Source organism: Doryrhamphus excisus, chromosome 1, assembly GCF_030265055.1.
Source record: "Doryrhamphus excisus isolate RoL2022-K1 chromosome 1, RoL_Dexc_1.0, whole genome shotgun sequence".
NCBI lineage: Eukaryota > Metazoa > Chordata > Actinopteri > Syngnathiformes > Syngnathidae > Doryrhamphus > Doryrhamphus excisus.
The window spans coordinates 31,872,800-31,889,465 of NC_080466.1; the positions used below are offsets into that span (position 1 = coordinate 31,872,800).

General features: G+C 45.4%; 1 protein-coding gene across 3 annotated transcripts in view; it reads left to right on the forward strand.

Annotated features, from left to right (window-relative positions):
* The first annotated feature begins 1,158 nt into the window (after positions 1-1,158).
* ncoa1 (nuclear receptor coactivator 1) overlaps positions 1,159-16,666 on the forward strand; it is a 31,577-nt gene continuing 16,069 nt past the window's right edge. For all 3 annotated transcript variants that reach the window (XM_058069745.1, XM_058069753.1, XM_058069761.1), the window contains exons 1-3: positions 1,159-1,791; positions 9,267-9,455; positions 14,000-14,104. In XM_058069745.1, coding sequence (XP_057925728.1) covers positions 14,016-14,104 — 89 coding nt within the window. In that variant the 5' untranslated portion in view covers positions 1,159-1,791; positions 9,267-9,455; positions 14,000-14,015. The remainder of the gene's footprint in view (positions 1,792-9,266; positions 9,456-13,999; positions 14,105-16,666) is intronic.

Sequence of the window (16,666 nt, forward strand, 5' to 3'; positions counted from 1 at the left end):
GTGTTCAGAATATGTACTTATTGTTTTTCACAGCTCTGGAACACATTGTTTACTGTGGTGACAATTGTTTCCAAACAATCCATTTTTGCGTTTTCACTGTTTTTTACTGGCCCATGTCAAATACAGTATTTTAATTCGATTTTTAATAGTTTTTAATTAATAGCAAATCAGAGGTGGGCATCTTTTTTGTGAATGGATTAGAAGTGTTATTTGTACATGATGTCACATCCTGTATGGCCAAGATCCTGCTCTACTGCCCCCTAGAGAGCACACACCGTAATGGCCAACACCTTCCTCAGGGCCAAATGTAAAGGTTGGCCTCCAGCAACAGCTGGGACTTTGTTGTTTGGGTAAAGGGTGGCACAAGGCGTGTGTGAGATCTCCCAATCGTCTCCCTTTGACGTCATTAGACTAAACTGTTCCACGTGTCCCCAAACACTTGCTTTTTATGGCGTCGCTTATGGATAGTTGATATGTTTGCCAGTACAATGATGTGCCGTGTATCGGGTAGTAATACTTGACGTCGTTGATGGTGATGCTCATCTTTGACTGAACTGTCCGGTGGTGTCAAAGCACCAACACGTCTGGGCCTCCAGCCAAGTGGAGCACAATGGCAGCAAATGAAAAGTCATTAGCATACTTTGAATAAGGCCTGCATCTTTCACACCGTAAATCCAAGCGCCACTGGTCGGGATTCTCTTCCTGGCAAAGTGGGACTTGTCTGGAGATTTTCCCCTCACGACATTGACATGGCATCCCGAACTGCCCTCCAAACATCAAATTCTAAAGCAATACTAATGAATACCAAACCCCATTATACAATCATGCCTCATACTTGCTCTTATATCGTCTATCGCTGTAGGCAGATCATATTATTATATCTACATACCGTAGATGGACACTTTATTGATACATATGATTGTAGGAACAATGTATATACAGATTTACAGTATATTGATAGAATATGTACTGTTATTATGGATATATACATTTAAATACACATATATAGTACATTTAAATATACACACACACATACATATATATACATACATATGATTGATACAATATATGTGCATTGTTTACAAAATGCACATCTCCTCGTCGTGCGCGCTCAACCCCCCCAGGACGCGCACTCACGCACGGCGCGCCCCCGAGCAGCCCTGTTTGTTTGTGTTGAGAGGCTGAAAATGGCGGAGAGAGGAGAGCGATACGACAACTTGACTACGCGAACGCCACCGCGCCGTCTTCGCCACGCACGGAGCGCTCGCGAGTGACACGCCGAGCCCCCCCACCACCGAATCCACCAGCAGCGGCAGCCGCCACCGAGAGGACTCCCAGTCGGACGGGGATACCTGGACGAAGGCGGTGTGGATTAGCCAGGCTGGCTAGCATGCTAGGTTAGCCTGCTAGCAGCCTGACGTTGAGGCTTCAAGTCGTGTGTGATTCCCCCCTCCCCGCACCTCCTCCACGCAGGCTTGTTTGTCAACACACGCCGATGTGAAGTTGTTAGCCAGCCAGCTGGCAACGACACGCCAACGTGTGCTCACATTCTGCGTGACGTGCGTGGATGCATGTGTCGGCGGACGCTGCCGCCGAGCACAAAGTTACCGATGTAAACTTACAGCAGCGGCTACTAAAAGCAGCAAGTTAACTTAGCTGCGTTGCTAACTCCGCTAGCTGGTAGTGTCGGACGCCCAGCGGGAGGCGGCTACGATTTGTGGGATGTAACCGAGGAGCGGCAGGAGCCCGCCGGGAGGTTTGTTCGGCCAGGGAGCGGCACGTAAAAAGCAGGTAAGCCAATCGAGCGGCGTCGCGGTGCCTTGTTGATGACAGCGTGCGTCCGGTCAAACCGCGACGGGACCCGGCCGCTGCGGCGCGGCCTCACGTCGCTGCCTGCCTGGCTGCCGTGCGCGTGTGCGTGCGCGATCACCACCGTGCCTGACAGCGCGTTGGCATGCTCGCGCCGTGCACGTTGAATCGAACACGTTGGTCTTTCTTTGCCAACGGAACATTATTCAAAACCCTTACGTAAGCACCCCCGAAAGGTGTCGCTGCCTCTGATTTTACCTGAGACTTGACCTCCTTTTGGTCCTCATCATCAAGGCTGGTCAAAACATGGCCGGAAACAGATCAGTTAAACTGGCACAGTCATGTGATCGCTCCTCGTCAATTGTAAACGATAACTGTTTGTGAGAGAGGTGAATAGAAACACAGCAAAACAACCCAGAGAAGTTAAACCTGCAGCAACTCTCTCAAATAAAGACATGTCATTAAATAATGCAACCACGCCTCCCATGATGCTCAATTGGTGCATGTCCATTTTCACAGTCAGAGAACAATGCAGGAGCCTTTTCAAATGGTCCCATATATTATCACCATTTTTTAGCTCAGATAAACCATGACTGTTATGATGATATATATTGATTACTGACTTGGGGCAAGAGGTACGCCCCAGACTAGTCGCCAATATATTATCAAATATTTTAATATTTTTTCATTGTACTGTTTTTAAAAGTAATGTTACAATGTTGTATAGTCTTGTTCTCGCACACCCTGTCTTGTGTATCGTATCGTCTCGTCTGGTGTCTTGGGACACCCTTAGTGATAATAAATAATAATATATCATAATAACGCAGTATTTCCTTGAGTATACAGGCAAAATGCGACCAAAAGGAGAGCGATCACATGCAGGAAACGATTGGCTTAGCCTGTGACAAGCTGTCGTCAATTGGCTTCACATTTTACGCACTCTTTTTCATTCTCATGCTAATTAGAGACAAAGTGCATACTTTTATGTGGTTGCACATGCACGAGTCGATGAAACATGTACGTGCAATGTGTCATTTTAGTTGCAGTCTGGAGTCCTGGTAAAAAAAAAGGAGAAAACGTTCATTCATACTTAATAATTACTTAAATAATAATAATAATATGCTTGTTATTGATAACACAAAACTGACATGCAGCCCATATGTCAGCATATCTGTGTGGATTAGTTAAAAAATGTATACGGTAAGTGACCCCGGCATCCTTAGTTTTGTCAGTATGCAGCCCCTGGTGGAAAAAGTTAGGGCACCCCGGGTGTGGGCGCACACCTGCCTGCTACTCTTGTTCAGCTGAGGTGAACTGCATCTTTAAGGCAAAATGCTAAATAGACAAAAATGCTAACCTTTTTCCAAGTCAATTGACCTTGCTGGGGAGCATTGATGCCCAAATATTCCAATCTCTGCCCTGAGTGAAACTTCTGTTCCAGTGAACGCGATTAAGAATTACAAAGCGTTATGATTATTGTTATGCAAGCTGCAGCTGTTAGATAATAGCGGTGGTTTTCGCATTAAAGACCGGGGTTATGCTGAAATGTGACCTTTTGGGAGTGCTGCTGGAGGCGCCGTCGGAGCAGTGAGGATTGTTTACATGAGTTAGAAAGCTGTCAGGTTTGAATGTGCCAGCTTAAGCAACGTGTCTGTCTTTTTCGGACCACCAGAGGGGCTTTGTGTGACGCTTATCTATGCCATGTAGGTTTACATAAGTGATATTACTATTTGCAGTCGTGTTGAAAAGGGGGAGTGTCAAATAGCAACGGTGCAGCAAATTGTTGTTTGCATATTGTGCAGCCCATGTGAAGTGACCCGGTATGGAATGTCATGCATTGGAACCTTGAAACGCCTCTTTGATGGCGCCATTGATAATTTGACACCTAGAAAATGGCACAAAACATAGTAAATGTATCTGGATTCCACGTTTACACGGCTGCGTGGCATTGCAAAGAGTTGTCCCTGCATATGAACATGTTAACTTGAGCCAGATGCTTTGGAGGACACGACGGCTTTGTCTTCCTATAATATCATAGCGACCACGTCCCTTGCATATCGCAGCCAATCTGTTTGGGCGCATACTAAGTGCTCTGATCTGCCAGCGATGCCGCAGTTTTCTTTGTGCTTTTGTGTCTGAAGCTGGTATTACAATGATTGATGTTCCAAGATGGTTTTAAATCACATCGTATACGACACTAGTAAATCACCTGCGATGGAAGAGTTGAAGGTCAAAGGAAAAGTGCACTTTTGTTGGAATCATCCACAACACTTATGTGAAACATGAACACACGTCCTTCCCTTCCCTTTGCGTTCTGGAGAGAACCAAGGTTAGCATGAGGGAGCTAGCAATGCACGTAATGACACACACCGATTTCCACTACAAAGCCCTAAAAAAACAACCTCCTGGTGGTTTTATCTACATGCAGTATTTTGTTGTATTTTGGCCCTTTTATCTTTCCTTTCCTGGGCGCATTGATTTCACAGAGCACATAGATCGGAACTAACGCTTCTCCCGTCAACAGCAGCAACATAGAAAGCAACCACTAATAACGACGGACTTCGTTAGAATGCCGCATCTTGCCGTATAGAATGAACACATGGAATGTAGGCTAATACGTGAATGTAATTTGGTTGTCTGCTCATACGCTTACATTGTTCTTGTTTCCCAGTCAGTACAAGTTGGTCCTATCACATTGTTTTGGAGTGGGCCCGTTTCCTCTCTGTAGGTGTGCGATGCATTGCGTTATAACACCAGAAAAGTAGTCCTTCGTTTTAGCTGCTACAATAATAATTGGTGTTTCTTGGAGGGTTTTGATTAAACATTATACTGAAGTTTGTCTATACTTATTTGTAGAACTGAGAATATACTATTTTATTTCGGCAAGATTGTTTACATTTTAATAAAACTTTGAATACATATTTGGCTTTTACTTTTGTGTAAACTCACTTTGTGGAAAAAATATTTGGATGTATATCCTGTACCGATAGTCAACCTAAATATATCGGGATATGAGTTTTTGTCCATATCGCCCAGCCCTACCTACAAGTCTGAAATTCACACATGAGATGCATAAGACTTTGATCTGTAGCTCCTTGGAACAACAGCAAAGATACTAGATGTGGTATGACATCCCCATCAGCAGTGTAGTGCATCATCAGGGACTTACCCTCCCACTTGGTCCTGTCAGCCCAGTCCTTGTCAGATTTCTGTGACGTAAAGAGCTGGATTTCTCAAAACAATATGCGTTCAAAAGAGTAATACATTTGCATCACAGTAACGACTCTACAGAAATATCATACCTCACAAATGGTTCAGCGTTACATTCTCTGCCTTTGTGTCAGTGTACGCCATCGCCTGTCCATCATTCTGTGTGCGATGAAGATGGCTGCGTTGATGGCATGTGTTGTGGGACACAGCATAAACCCAGCTGGTTTGCTGCATGCTGTCTGACCGGGGGTGAAAGCGAGGGCCTCTGAAGGCGAGAATGGAGTCAGATAAGCAATGCTGGGTTCAGGGATTTGGGCCAAAAAGTTTGCAAGTCTCTTCGCACCCGAGGCAATGCTTTATCTGCTTGGACCAAAAAGCTGCACTGAGGGAACTTGAGTGGGTAAGCGATATCTGCTGTGGAATTCCTCTACACTAATCTCTGCAAACAGGAAGGGGGCAGGCGGCATGTGAGATTTGTTTTAAAGTCGATCCTCCTCTGGGTCCACGCGAGCCTGCTCACCGGTCGTCATTTGGATCCTTTTGAGATTTACAGACGCCGCCTGGGATGTAGCCTGTTGACGCTGACCGTTTCGTTTTTTTTGATTTTCACTTTCTATGTCATTGCACACTCACAATGGAAGGTTCACTCCCTCCGTTTGTTATAAAACGCTATTAAAACCAACACCCTCAGTTGTTAAGTGAACTCTCCTGTCATCCAACCTGCACATTGAGATGTCGATATACGGTGGTCGGCAAAATGAGTTTTTCTTAATGGGTTAATTAATGTGGTTAATTGATGTGCTGATTGAAATGTTTTTAAATTGGAATTATTGCAATATTTGAGTGAAAATGGCATGAGTTGCAATGACGTAACCGTAGGCTACAGAGGCCTCGTATGAACCCGCCATAGATTCCCTCACTGTATTATTTATACCAGGGGTGCTCATTAAGTCGATCGCGATCTACCGGTCGATCGCGGGGGTGGTACTGGTCGATCGTGGCGTGACATTAAAAAAATATCATCCTAGCATCAATGCCGTCACTTGCTTGATATACAGGGCAGCCATTCAGATGACAACTGAATGTTGCCCTTCGGGTGACCAATCAAATCAAACAACGTCTCTAAGTGCAGCAGAACTTACGATGTCAGCCTATCATCCATCCCCGTTACTTGATTGACATACAGGACAACCAATCAGATGACAACTGAATTTTGACCTTTAGGTCACCGCTCATGCGTAAACAACGATGCAAAGTGCTAAGCTAGTCGGCGAATTGCGTCAGATTTTAAGCCCTCGATAAAGTTTATGGTCACTAAAATGAGTGAAGTAGCTGGACCAAGTAAAAAGGCAAAAACATATCACTTCCATACGGAATGGGAGGTGGACTTTTTTTTTTCACAATGTCTTTTTCGAAGTGCGTTTGCCTGGCTAACCTGGCTATCAGCAGCTACTGTCCGGACTATGCATCCCTGGCTGATTCAATTCAGTGCAAGTCATCAAAGTAAACTCAGGTAATTACAAAAAATGTTAATTGTTAATTATGTGTGTTTTGCAATATTGGCTCATTTGGTTATGTAAGGTACATCAACATACATTGTACGTACAAATAATCCTCAATACATTTGAAAATAAATAGATGTTTTGCATTTTTGTAGTGGGTAGATCATTTTGACTCGGTCATTTTAAAAGTAGCTCGCATGCTGAAAAAGTGTGAGCACCCCTGATTTATACCTTGCAGAAACATGTGTGCCTTTCGATGGCTGCACTGGATTCCGCTGATGCGTGAATCCCCTTCTGTCTTTAAATGTCATCCCAGGTTTGTGTTGGGTTTCTTCAAACATTTTTTTGCATCTTTAAGTAAGGGTGTCACAAAATTTCGTGTCTCAAGATCTCAAAAGATTAAAACGTGACAAGATTTCTTGTTCGGAAAAAACAATAATAAATGACTGAAGTACACAAATAAAAATGAACTTGATCATTTCGCCGGCTTAAAATATGGCACCGAACCCTATTGTCAACATAAATTTGAAACCATTTTTCACGAATGTAATACTAAAATATGGCGTGATGTGAGTGCACCGTATCAAATGCAATAAACTTGAATTTCTCAGTATTAACATGGTAATTGGAATGTTTAGAATAAACTAAACCTAATACATAAAGACTAAAAAAAAACCAATAAATAACAATCATAACCCAAAACAATAAGAAATAGACTAGTCTCTGTGAAGACAAAAACGCACTCCAATAAAAAGCTAGATAAAGCTAGAAAAAAGATAAAAATTGAGTATCAAGTTTCTGGTTTTTTACCCAGTTGGGAAGAAAACTGCACAGGCTGCAGCATTTTAGCAAGCCGTCTTTACCCCCCCACTGGGACAAATACTGAATGACTGACAGGAGGGTTCACTCCCTCCGTTCATTCCACTACAGAGCCAACGTACAGGTGTTGACAAAGATGTCATGCAGCCTGTTTGGTAGAGAACACTCATACACATGTAGATATATCCAGGCCGGCAAAATGGTCACGTTCATTTTTACTTATCGTGCGATGAATTGATTTATTGATGATCGTGACATCTATTGACGGCTTTCAGAATGGTAGAGGTCATCTTCAATACCATGCAGCGGGACGTGCCGGTGCTTAAACTGATGGCCTCTCGGAGCCCAGCTGCTGTGTTGTTGTTATTGTTGTTGTGGTCCGCCCCCACACCCACCCCCCCTCCACTTTGGTATGAGGCAGTGACACTCCTGCACACACACACAGCGAGCTAAGAAGAAGAATGGAGTGCCTTGGCTTTGTGACTTTCTTTCCCTCAGTTAGAAATGAATGGGCAGAGTGAGATGACAGAGGAGCAACAAGGCAACAATACACTAATAGAATGTGTGCAAGGAAGGCGTTGAATTGACTGGATTGGAATGCTAGGCAGTGGAAAATATCGACTCCTCAATGTAGCTCTGTCTCTTGATGTATAAGAAATAACTAGTAACTTAATGTGTATCCCATGAGAAAATCTTAGAAAAGAGAAAATCTTAAATCAAACAGAGGGAAGATGTTTTATAAAGTTGCAATTTTTATTCACACATGCGATAAATTGTATTAGACACTGCCGCTCCACTCCCCCAAACCCCAGCCAGCCTTGGTGGTCAAGCTATCAGGCTCATCAGCTCGGGGTAGAACCTTATAATCACTTGTCTTTTCTTTGACGTGTCGTTAATCATGTGCATGAATGCATCATGGAGTGAGTGAGCGGGTCATGTTTTTCACTTGATAAATTCCATGGGTGTCGCGTTGGTTGGTGCATCAGTTGGTTTTAAGGACACTATGTCACAGTACAGCGGGGGGTGTCATAGTACTGCTGAGGGGATTCCAAAAACAATTGCATCCGTGACAGTATCAATAAATGTTAACATAATTATTGACCTTGTTGCTGATGCAGATTGACACGCCACAGATGAGTACACGGCGTGTGTAGCGCGTGCACGTCGAGACTAGCATGGCGTATGTTCCGGAAATTCAATAAATTGTCCTGCCGCTTTACAGGAAGGCTTTTCAACGTCCCGTTATTGATGCCAGCGCGTCTTCTTGACTAACCGCATTATCCAACGGTCATGATGGCAGCCTGACGTCACCGACAAAAGCCTCGCTTTTGTATTAACCACACTAGATTGGTTTAATGGAGTGCAGGGTGGCAATTTTTATTCATGTAATTGTATTCCAGGAGACATGGTGGTGCAATATGACGGAGCCTACATGTTAGAAGCATGTTACTCTTTATCCTAATTGCAGTTCTTGTATTTAATGAAATCAATGAGAGAATCAAATAATTTGATTGTAATGAAATACTAAGAATAGCACAACAGTGCCTTGAAGTCACCCAGCCAGGTTGTTGTATTGAAGATATCCACGACGGAGCTCCATGCGTACACAAACAATAGCTCAGACAGATTCCATTAAGTTGAGTTTGATAGAAAGCACCGTCATTATGGGCTGCATAAAATAGTAATTACAGCCCTCGCCTGCGGTAATTAGCTTAATAAAGAGCCACGGAGGCATCGATTCCGGTGACTGCGTGTTGAGGAAATGTGGCAGCATTTCAAGCAATGTACGAGAGAACCGGGCATGAGCGAGCTAAGATAGCTATGTCGTTTGCCGGGGATTCTGAAAATGTCTGCTTGTCGTTGGAGAAAGTGTGTTTTTTCATACAGAATGATGTGCGCTTGATGACGCTGTTGGCTTTCCTGCAGGTGCAGGCTTCCCCGCTGCGCCTGTGATAATGCCATGTGACGGAGCGACCACGGAGCCATAAGCCTGCCTCCTCCGCTCCACCCCGTCTACGACAAGCTCTCCCTGTCTCACCTTCTTGCCTCGTCTCAGCTGTGCGCCCTGGACACGGCCGGCCACCACATGACTCGGCCCCTGGAGACCTAGACCACGTAGGTACCCGACAGCCTGGCGGGTGGTGTGGGCGGAGCCAGTCAAGTTTTACCCACCAGCTATACAAGCTAAGGAGTAGAGCAGGGTGATACTGCAGATGTTATTGTCAATCTGATACCAAGTCAACAGGCTCATATACTGATACTGGCATCCATACGTACTTTTTCACACAGGGCCATTGTTTAAAGACTGCATGTTGTCTTATGTTGTGTTGTCATTATTTATCTTCAAAGTAGTTTGATGTTGTGAAATATGAACTTGTATATGTTAGCCGATGGGGATGTCATACAACTTCACGTCAAAAATCCCAACTATGCCTTCAAGATGTGTCAGAGATGGCAGCATAAGACTTCATTATCCGTACAACTGTGTCACTACGCCCTGAAGCTGAACTCTATGCATCATGGGAAATGTATGTTTTCGCCATAGCTCTACAAGCCACAGGATTCAAGGCATGAGGAAAAAGTAGTGGCTCAATTACAGGAAATGCGGAGTTGTGGTTTTTAATTAGCTATAACTATGATCATAAAAATGATTGGGAGTCTAAGAAATACTATACGTTCCTGAAATCATTCCCTTTTTCAACAGAACGACTGAAATAAATTAACTTTCCAAAATATTCATGGAGATCCGCCTTTGTCTCCGGCATACCCACGATCCTCTTTAGGATAAGCGGCAGAGAAAATAGATGGATGTGCCTTTGTGAGAGTTGTCCTCTGTTGGAAAACCAAGCGTATAGATGGCGGTCGTCATCGTCCCAGCTCCTCTTAATAGCCCGCCAATTCGATCTTCAACACTTCCCAGAGAGAAGAAAGCTCAAGCGTTCTTCCCTCACGTTAATCTCGTCCCGTGAAGACGGCGGCATGACGGGTGCCGCCTCCCGCCGCCTCTCAGGGGTTCAATGGAGGACACACATGCACGCACGCACACCAGAGACCAGCCGTGTTACATAAGTGATGAATATTCATGTGGAATTATCAGTCTGCCAGAGAACGTGTCGGGAAGAACGTGTGAATAAATGAGGAGCGGCAGCAAGAAGAGAGACTCTTAACAACTTAAATGGATGGTGTCATAAATAAGAATCTCTTGTTTATTGATCTGTTTGGAGACATATTCCTTCATTTGTTTTAGCCTGTTAATGCACCCACTCCCTTGGTCAGGCCGCTGCAGGTTTGACACACCAAAATCAATATTCCTGCCTGAAGGCTATACATTGTTCCTGATGTTTAAACAGCATATGGATCGTAAACACCCGTTCCACGTCTTTACACAAATAACAGCGCTGCAGCAGCTACACGATCAAGGTTGTTGTGGGTGTGTGTGTCCTGGCACCAAGATATCGATCGCATACGTTTATTTTCCCGTCGTCTTTCATGATTTCCATTCAGCGGAACTCATGCTCAAGTTGTTTTGTTTCATTGTTTGTGTGTAAGGCTACGACTGTGTGACAAATGGAATACTTCCATCCGTACACTTCAATAAGAACACTGCACAGTCGTGGCTAGAAAGGTTTATAGAATGGATCTGTTTTGTTTGATTTATACCTAGCCCTTTTTTAATAATAGTAAGCTTTTGTTCCATATGGTTATGAAAATAGCTTTTTAAAGTGTGAGGTTTACACAAGGCACTGCCATTACTGCCACCCACAGGACTGGAGTGGAACTACATACGTATCTGCCAAGTTCCAAAGTGGTTGCATCGCCATTTTCCCCATTGTGTTACATTCGAAGAGGAAAGTGTATTTCTCTCAACGTGTGCTCGCTGTCAGCTAAAAGCCTCTCAAAAAGGGAAACCTCCTCATGTGCTATCTGAATAATAGACGTAGACAGGCGGGCCTTACACTGGTCTGGTTAAGTAACGTTGCATCAGAATTGAGAATGAGGGAATCAAAACAGATGGCTTCATTGGCTTTCCACAAATGTTGAGAGAAAATGAGAAAAGAATGCGTGACATGTTCATGATGTCATAACCGTAGTGGTAAGGTTGAGTCCATGCTAATACACGGCGTCCTGCTGCAGCTTATGAGTGACTTTTGACTTTTGTATGAGCAGGACAACATGTCCTCCATCTAAACCTGATTGGCGATGCAGTGCCCACACGCCGCAATAGCTGTGACCCCAACGCATGCTAGCGTGCTCACACTGTACCGGAGCACTCTGAGCGAGGAGTCAGTGGGTGCAGCGTAGCCCCATTTGACTGAGGCTGTGTATGTTCTGTTGGCCATGTCCTATATCTGAGGAGGGGGGGCCCTTAGCAACAGTGACTGAGCAGCTTCTCATGGACTGTACCATCTCACCACAGCACAGAGGGGTGCCACTTGTGAGGCTGTTGGTGTGATGCTGAAGCATCCTTGCAATGACGGTGCAGTGTAGCCAGTTGTGATGTTTAGTGTTGGTGTGTTCCATACTTAGCCAGCATGCATCTGTTCCAGGCTACGGGTCTGACTGAAACATACTCAAATCATGTTCCAATAAGAAATATGGAAATCCAAAACTAATAGCCACTCATTTTAAAGTTCCACAATTATGGTTTTACGTGCAGGAAACACTTGGAAAGGCATAGAAATGAGGAATGAAAGCTAAGGGAACATTTAACATCAACGTCACCTTGCCTCAAAGTGTGATGGCGTGTTGGTAAAAGCCAGGATGTGGCAGTGAGATTCACCTGGGTGTTTTTCTAATTTCAGGAATTCAATAGGTTTTCTGGTCAATAGTCTTTATCAATAGTCTTTATGCTGACAAGGATGGTCTGTGATAAAAATACATTGACAACACAGTCATATTGTACTGGAAGTATCATTTTTATTCATTGACCGAAAAACATGCTAACCGCATGTACGCTGACCGCAGTACCACTGTATTACAGTATTACTGTCCCTGATGGCACACTGAAGGCACATGTAAGCGTGCTGAAGGCTGGAAGGATTGCGGGCTAGCTTCTCGGGCCCTGAAGGCTGGAAGTCAGCCTAATGACAATGAATGGGTTTTATATAGGGCCTGTCAAGATACCCCAAACCTATTATTCATGCACTCTGCAGTCGGATACGCTGGTGGTGGTACGCTCCATCCGAACCAACGCTCCCTTTGGGGTAGACGTCAGCAAAAGTGGCTGCCAACAGCTTCTTCCCCGACCAAACATAAATTCACATTTGGCACTGGAGGCAAGGTGGGTGAAGCGTCCCACCAGGTGGGGTTTGAACCTCTGCTTTCTGGGTGACCTGCCGCCTGATAACAGTGCGGGTGAGAGAGCAGGTCTGATCTCTCACGTGGACAAACATGACACGAGCGTGTTGCATTCAAACCATGTGCCTTTGCTGTCCCCCCCTCAAAAAAGCATCAGCAGCATGTCAGTGTGTGCTAACAGGGGGGTGTTTTGGCGCTCCATAGAAACAATGTTGTTTCCTCACATTCCCAGCCAGGATCCCAACGTGATGCAGGGCCCCAAAGGAGCTTAAATAATTAAGTAGGCCCTATTGAAAGCCTGAATGTACACTGGGAAGATTGGTAAGGACAGTGTGTGTGTGCGTGTGTGTGTGGGGGGGGGGGGGGGGGGTTCGGCTTCCATCAACTCCCCACCATGTATCAGGTGGTCTCTTCCTCCTTGTCCTTGCTCGCACTGGCCATATGTACATTGCTCCACCCTGGTCTGTTTGCAAGCAGGAGGGGATCAGTGCCGGTCTCGGGAGGAGCTAACAAAGACTGGGAGCGGAGGGGGGGGACAGGCAATGGCAATGGCAGGCGTTTGTAACGGAACGCCACCGGAGACGTCTGAGTGGATTTGCAAGCGCTTTGCTCCATTAATGCCGAGCTTTCTCCTTCCTGTTTGGCGGCTCAAGTCTTGATCTCCCCCCCTCCATCCCCTCCCTCCACCGGACCTCACACTGGCAGGGGGAGGGTGGGGTCATCAGGTGCAGGACCTGCGTTACAGGTGTGCAGATAAGGTTTTATTCCCTCCAGGTGTTTGGTGATTACTGCCATGACCTGGTGCGAGGTGTTGAATCGGTGTACCCGTGGTTACCGTCCAACAGAGAACACGTTCGTGTTTGACGAGGCACACCGTGAGCCTGTGATCCCCCCCCGAGAATGAAGACAAGATGAGTAGGACAACAGAAGACAGAAAACGCCACATTTAGGGGGTGTGGTGGTTGTAGTGGACAGCTTGACAGCAAGATCATTCCTTCTGTCTTTAATAGGGCTGTGAGATGATTGGATACCCGTGTAGATACGTGGGTTAAGATGCGATTCAAACTGGCACTGGCACTCAGCTCACAGGAGGAGCAATCCCATGAATAATTGACTTTTTAAAACTTGTCTTTCAACGTGTGCAGGAATGTACTGTGGCGTGAGCGAGCGTGCATTGATTCATTTTCATCCAGAAAGTCAAGTGTCCCTCTGGGACCTCCCATGGTGAACAGCAGAAATAGCTGTTATAGCGTCTTTCAGGCAGACTAAGACAATGGGGGGGTCTTAAAATCATGATAATATTAATGATTTATGTGTGTGCGCTAAGTGTTTCTTTTTCTCTCACTGTTTCCCCATGGCAGGTCAGTTAAGCTGAAAATGAGTGCAGTCGGGGAAAGCCCCCTTGACCCTGACACGGCAGAGTCACGCAAGAGGAAGGGCTCGCCATGCGACACGTCCGCGCAAAGGTAAAAACACAAAGATATTGTCTTTGCTGTTTGTGATGATGCCTTCAAAAACACTGTACATTTGCTCAACCTGCACCCTTCTTTGACTTTAAAGGGGAGGAGTTACATCCTGCCGTACTTGATCCTAAAATAGCAAGAGACATGCATGAATTTCCAAACCCGCAGACAGCACGCGAAGCCCGTACGAAGAAAACAGGGATGCAGATTATTTTCTGCGTGCACGCAGCCAGCTCGCAAGGGGAGGAGTGAGTGTGTCGCAAGTTTAAAAGTACATTGTGGTCCACCAGCTGTGCACTGAGGGTCTCCCCACCTCCGTGGATGCATAGCCCATCCAACATGAATGCACCTTGCACGGCCAGGGCGGGCGGCTTCTCCCGCGGTACACTCTGGTTCTCCTGGTCACGGCCAACAAATTTTCCCCCAAATTGCGGGGCCCGCGCGTGTGGTAACACGTACGTGGGGATGTAACTCCCACTTAACTCACAACTTAGCTTGACTGCACACACCACAAATGTGGTCATGAAAGTGCTCGACTGGAGCCTGAAGGATTCACTAATGCAGAAATCACAAGTCAGTTTAAGCGATGAAATGTGGCCCCCAGGCTACGTGTAGCTCTTCCTCAACCTGTTGCTCCTTCGGAGGGAAAAAAGGTTGATGATCCACTTTAGTGTGTGCGTGTGCATGCGTGTGTGTGCGCGCTCCCTGAGAGCTGGCAGGCAGGCAGGCAGGCTGGCTCCGTGTTTAACAACATGTGTTGGAGCTGTGGCGGACACCGGAGGAGCAAAGAGGAGCAAATCCTCTGCTTTCAGATCACGGGTTAGCAGTAGGTTAGCTGGAGCTTTGAGGTGGAAGCGAGGACACACACGCACACACACATGCACGCATAGAGCCTATAGAATAGAAGAGAGTGAGCCTTTTAAGGCGCAATAGCTGATGTAAGCTGATGTAACGTCCCGGCTCGTATTTCCAAAGCAACAACTGACCTGCACGCTCACACTGCATCCTCCCCTTCCTCCACCCCCAAACTCCCTCCACTTCTCCCTCTCTAGGCCACCACGCCTGTGTTCTGGCCGACCAATGCACTGACCTACTTTTGCTGTTGTCGTTGCACGCCCGCACACACACACACAGAGTTTTCTTTTTTTCATGTTTACCACATACTTGCTCTTACTCTGAGAGTGTTAGTGGGGCGCATGGAGACCAGCGTTAAAGGATCTCATATGTGGTTTTAAAAGTGGCTGGTGAAAATGAGTTCAAGCGAAGCCATTATTAAAAGGAGGCCTCTATGTGCTAACACATGTCTAGTGCTTAAAGGCTACAAAATGCACTTCCACATACAGTTCACAAGTCTGCACCCTGGTAGAGTGGCGATAAAAGCACTTTAAAGGAAAAGAGCACATCATCCACAATCCTTAATGTGGGACAGGAACACATGGATCTATTATAAACACTAATAATACAATGCAGTGGGATTCTTCTATTCCGCCTTAAAACTGTCTATTAAAACACCTCTAAAACCCCTCCAATAGCGTTTTATCATTTTCTGTCCATGCTGTGAGCATGTAGTGACAGGTACGTTCATGATGACTTGTAATACTTCTGCTATTTACTTCATTTGAAGCATTATTGGAACCTCCTTCCTGGGTGCATTGATTTCATAGAGCCTGTACTTCCACACTACTTCCATCACAGATCCGTGTAGTCAATCACTAAGCCGTTCTCTTAGCGTTAGCATGTAGCACTAGTGCTAAAGGTTTCATTGATCAAATAAGAGCACAATAAAATGTCCGCTCTCACTGGGCCGGCCGTATCTTTCAGCACGAGACTTAATGCTAAATTCAGCATAGCTCCCAGGGAAAAGATGGCTAAAGAGCATGGAGCCGAATCTTCCTTGCCGCTATCCACGGCTTCAGTTGGTGGCATGTGGAGTCCCAAAGTTGACTCACTTTTCATCTTATTTATAGAACGTTCTGGTATACCTGCGCAAGGCATGACCTAGCATTCATTTGTCCAAACTCGCAGGTGAAGCACGTCATGAAAATCTAACATTTTTGGTGTTTTTGGGATTTTTATAGCCAGAAGTGCAAGCTGTTAGAAAAGAGAAATACGATGGGCAAAATTCACTTTTCCTGCGCATCGTGACTGCAAACAACAAGCTGACATTTATTGAGCTGCTTAGTTCAAGGAAACGTTTGGCCATCATCCACAACCCTTATGTGAGACACCAACACACACGTCTTTCTCTTTTCTGTATGTTCTCAAGATCTAAAAGCGGATAAAAGGAGGCAGCTAGACAGCCTTCTGAAAAAGCACCAACAATGTTCCATTTATATCATGTGACCTGCATATTCACCAAGCTGCAGCGATATTGTTCCTGTTGTTGTCTGTCACTCTAATAATTAGAGTACCTCCATGACTTACTTCCATCCACTTACTGATGTGCAAGGTCAACTTAAGGTATCAGCGAGGTTAAAGTGAATGTACCTTACTAACACAACGTTAGCCGTGTGGAGGGCTAACTATCTCTTGTGGCAGTTTGTTACCATGGTGACGTGACTTCAT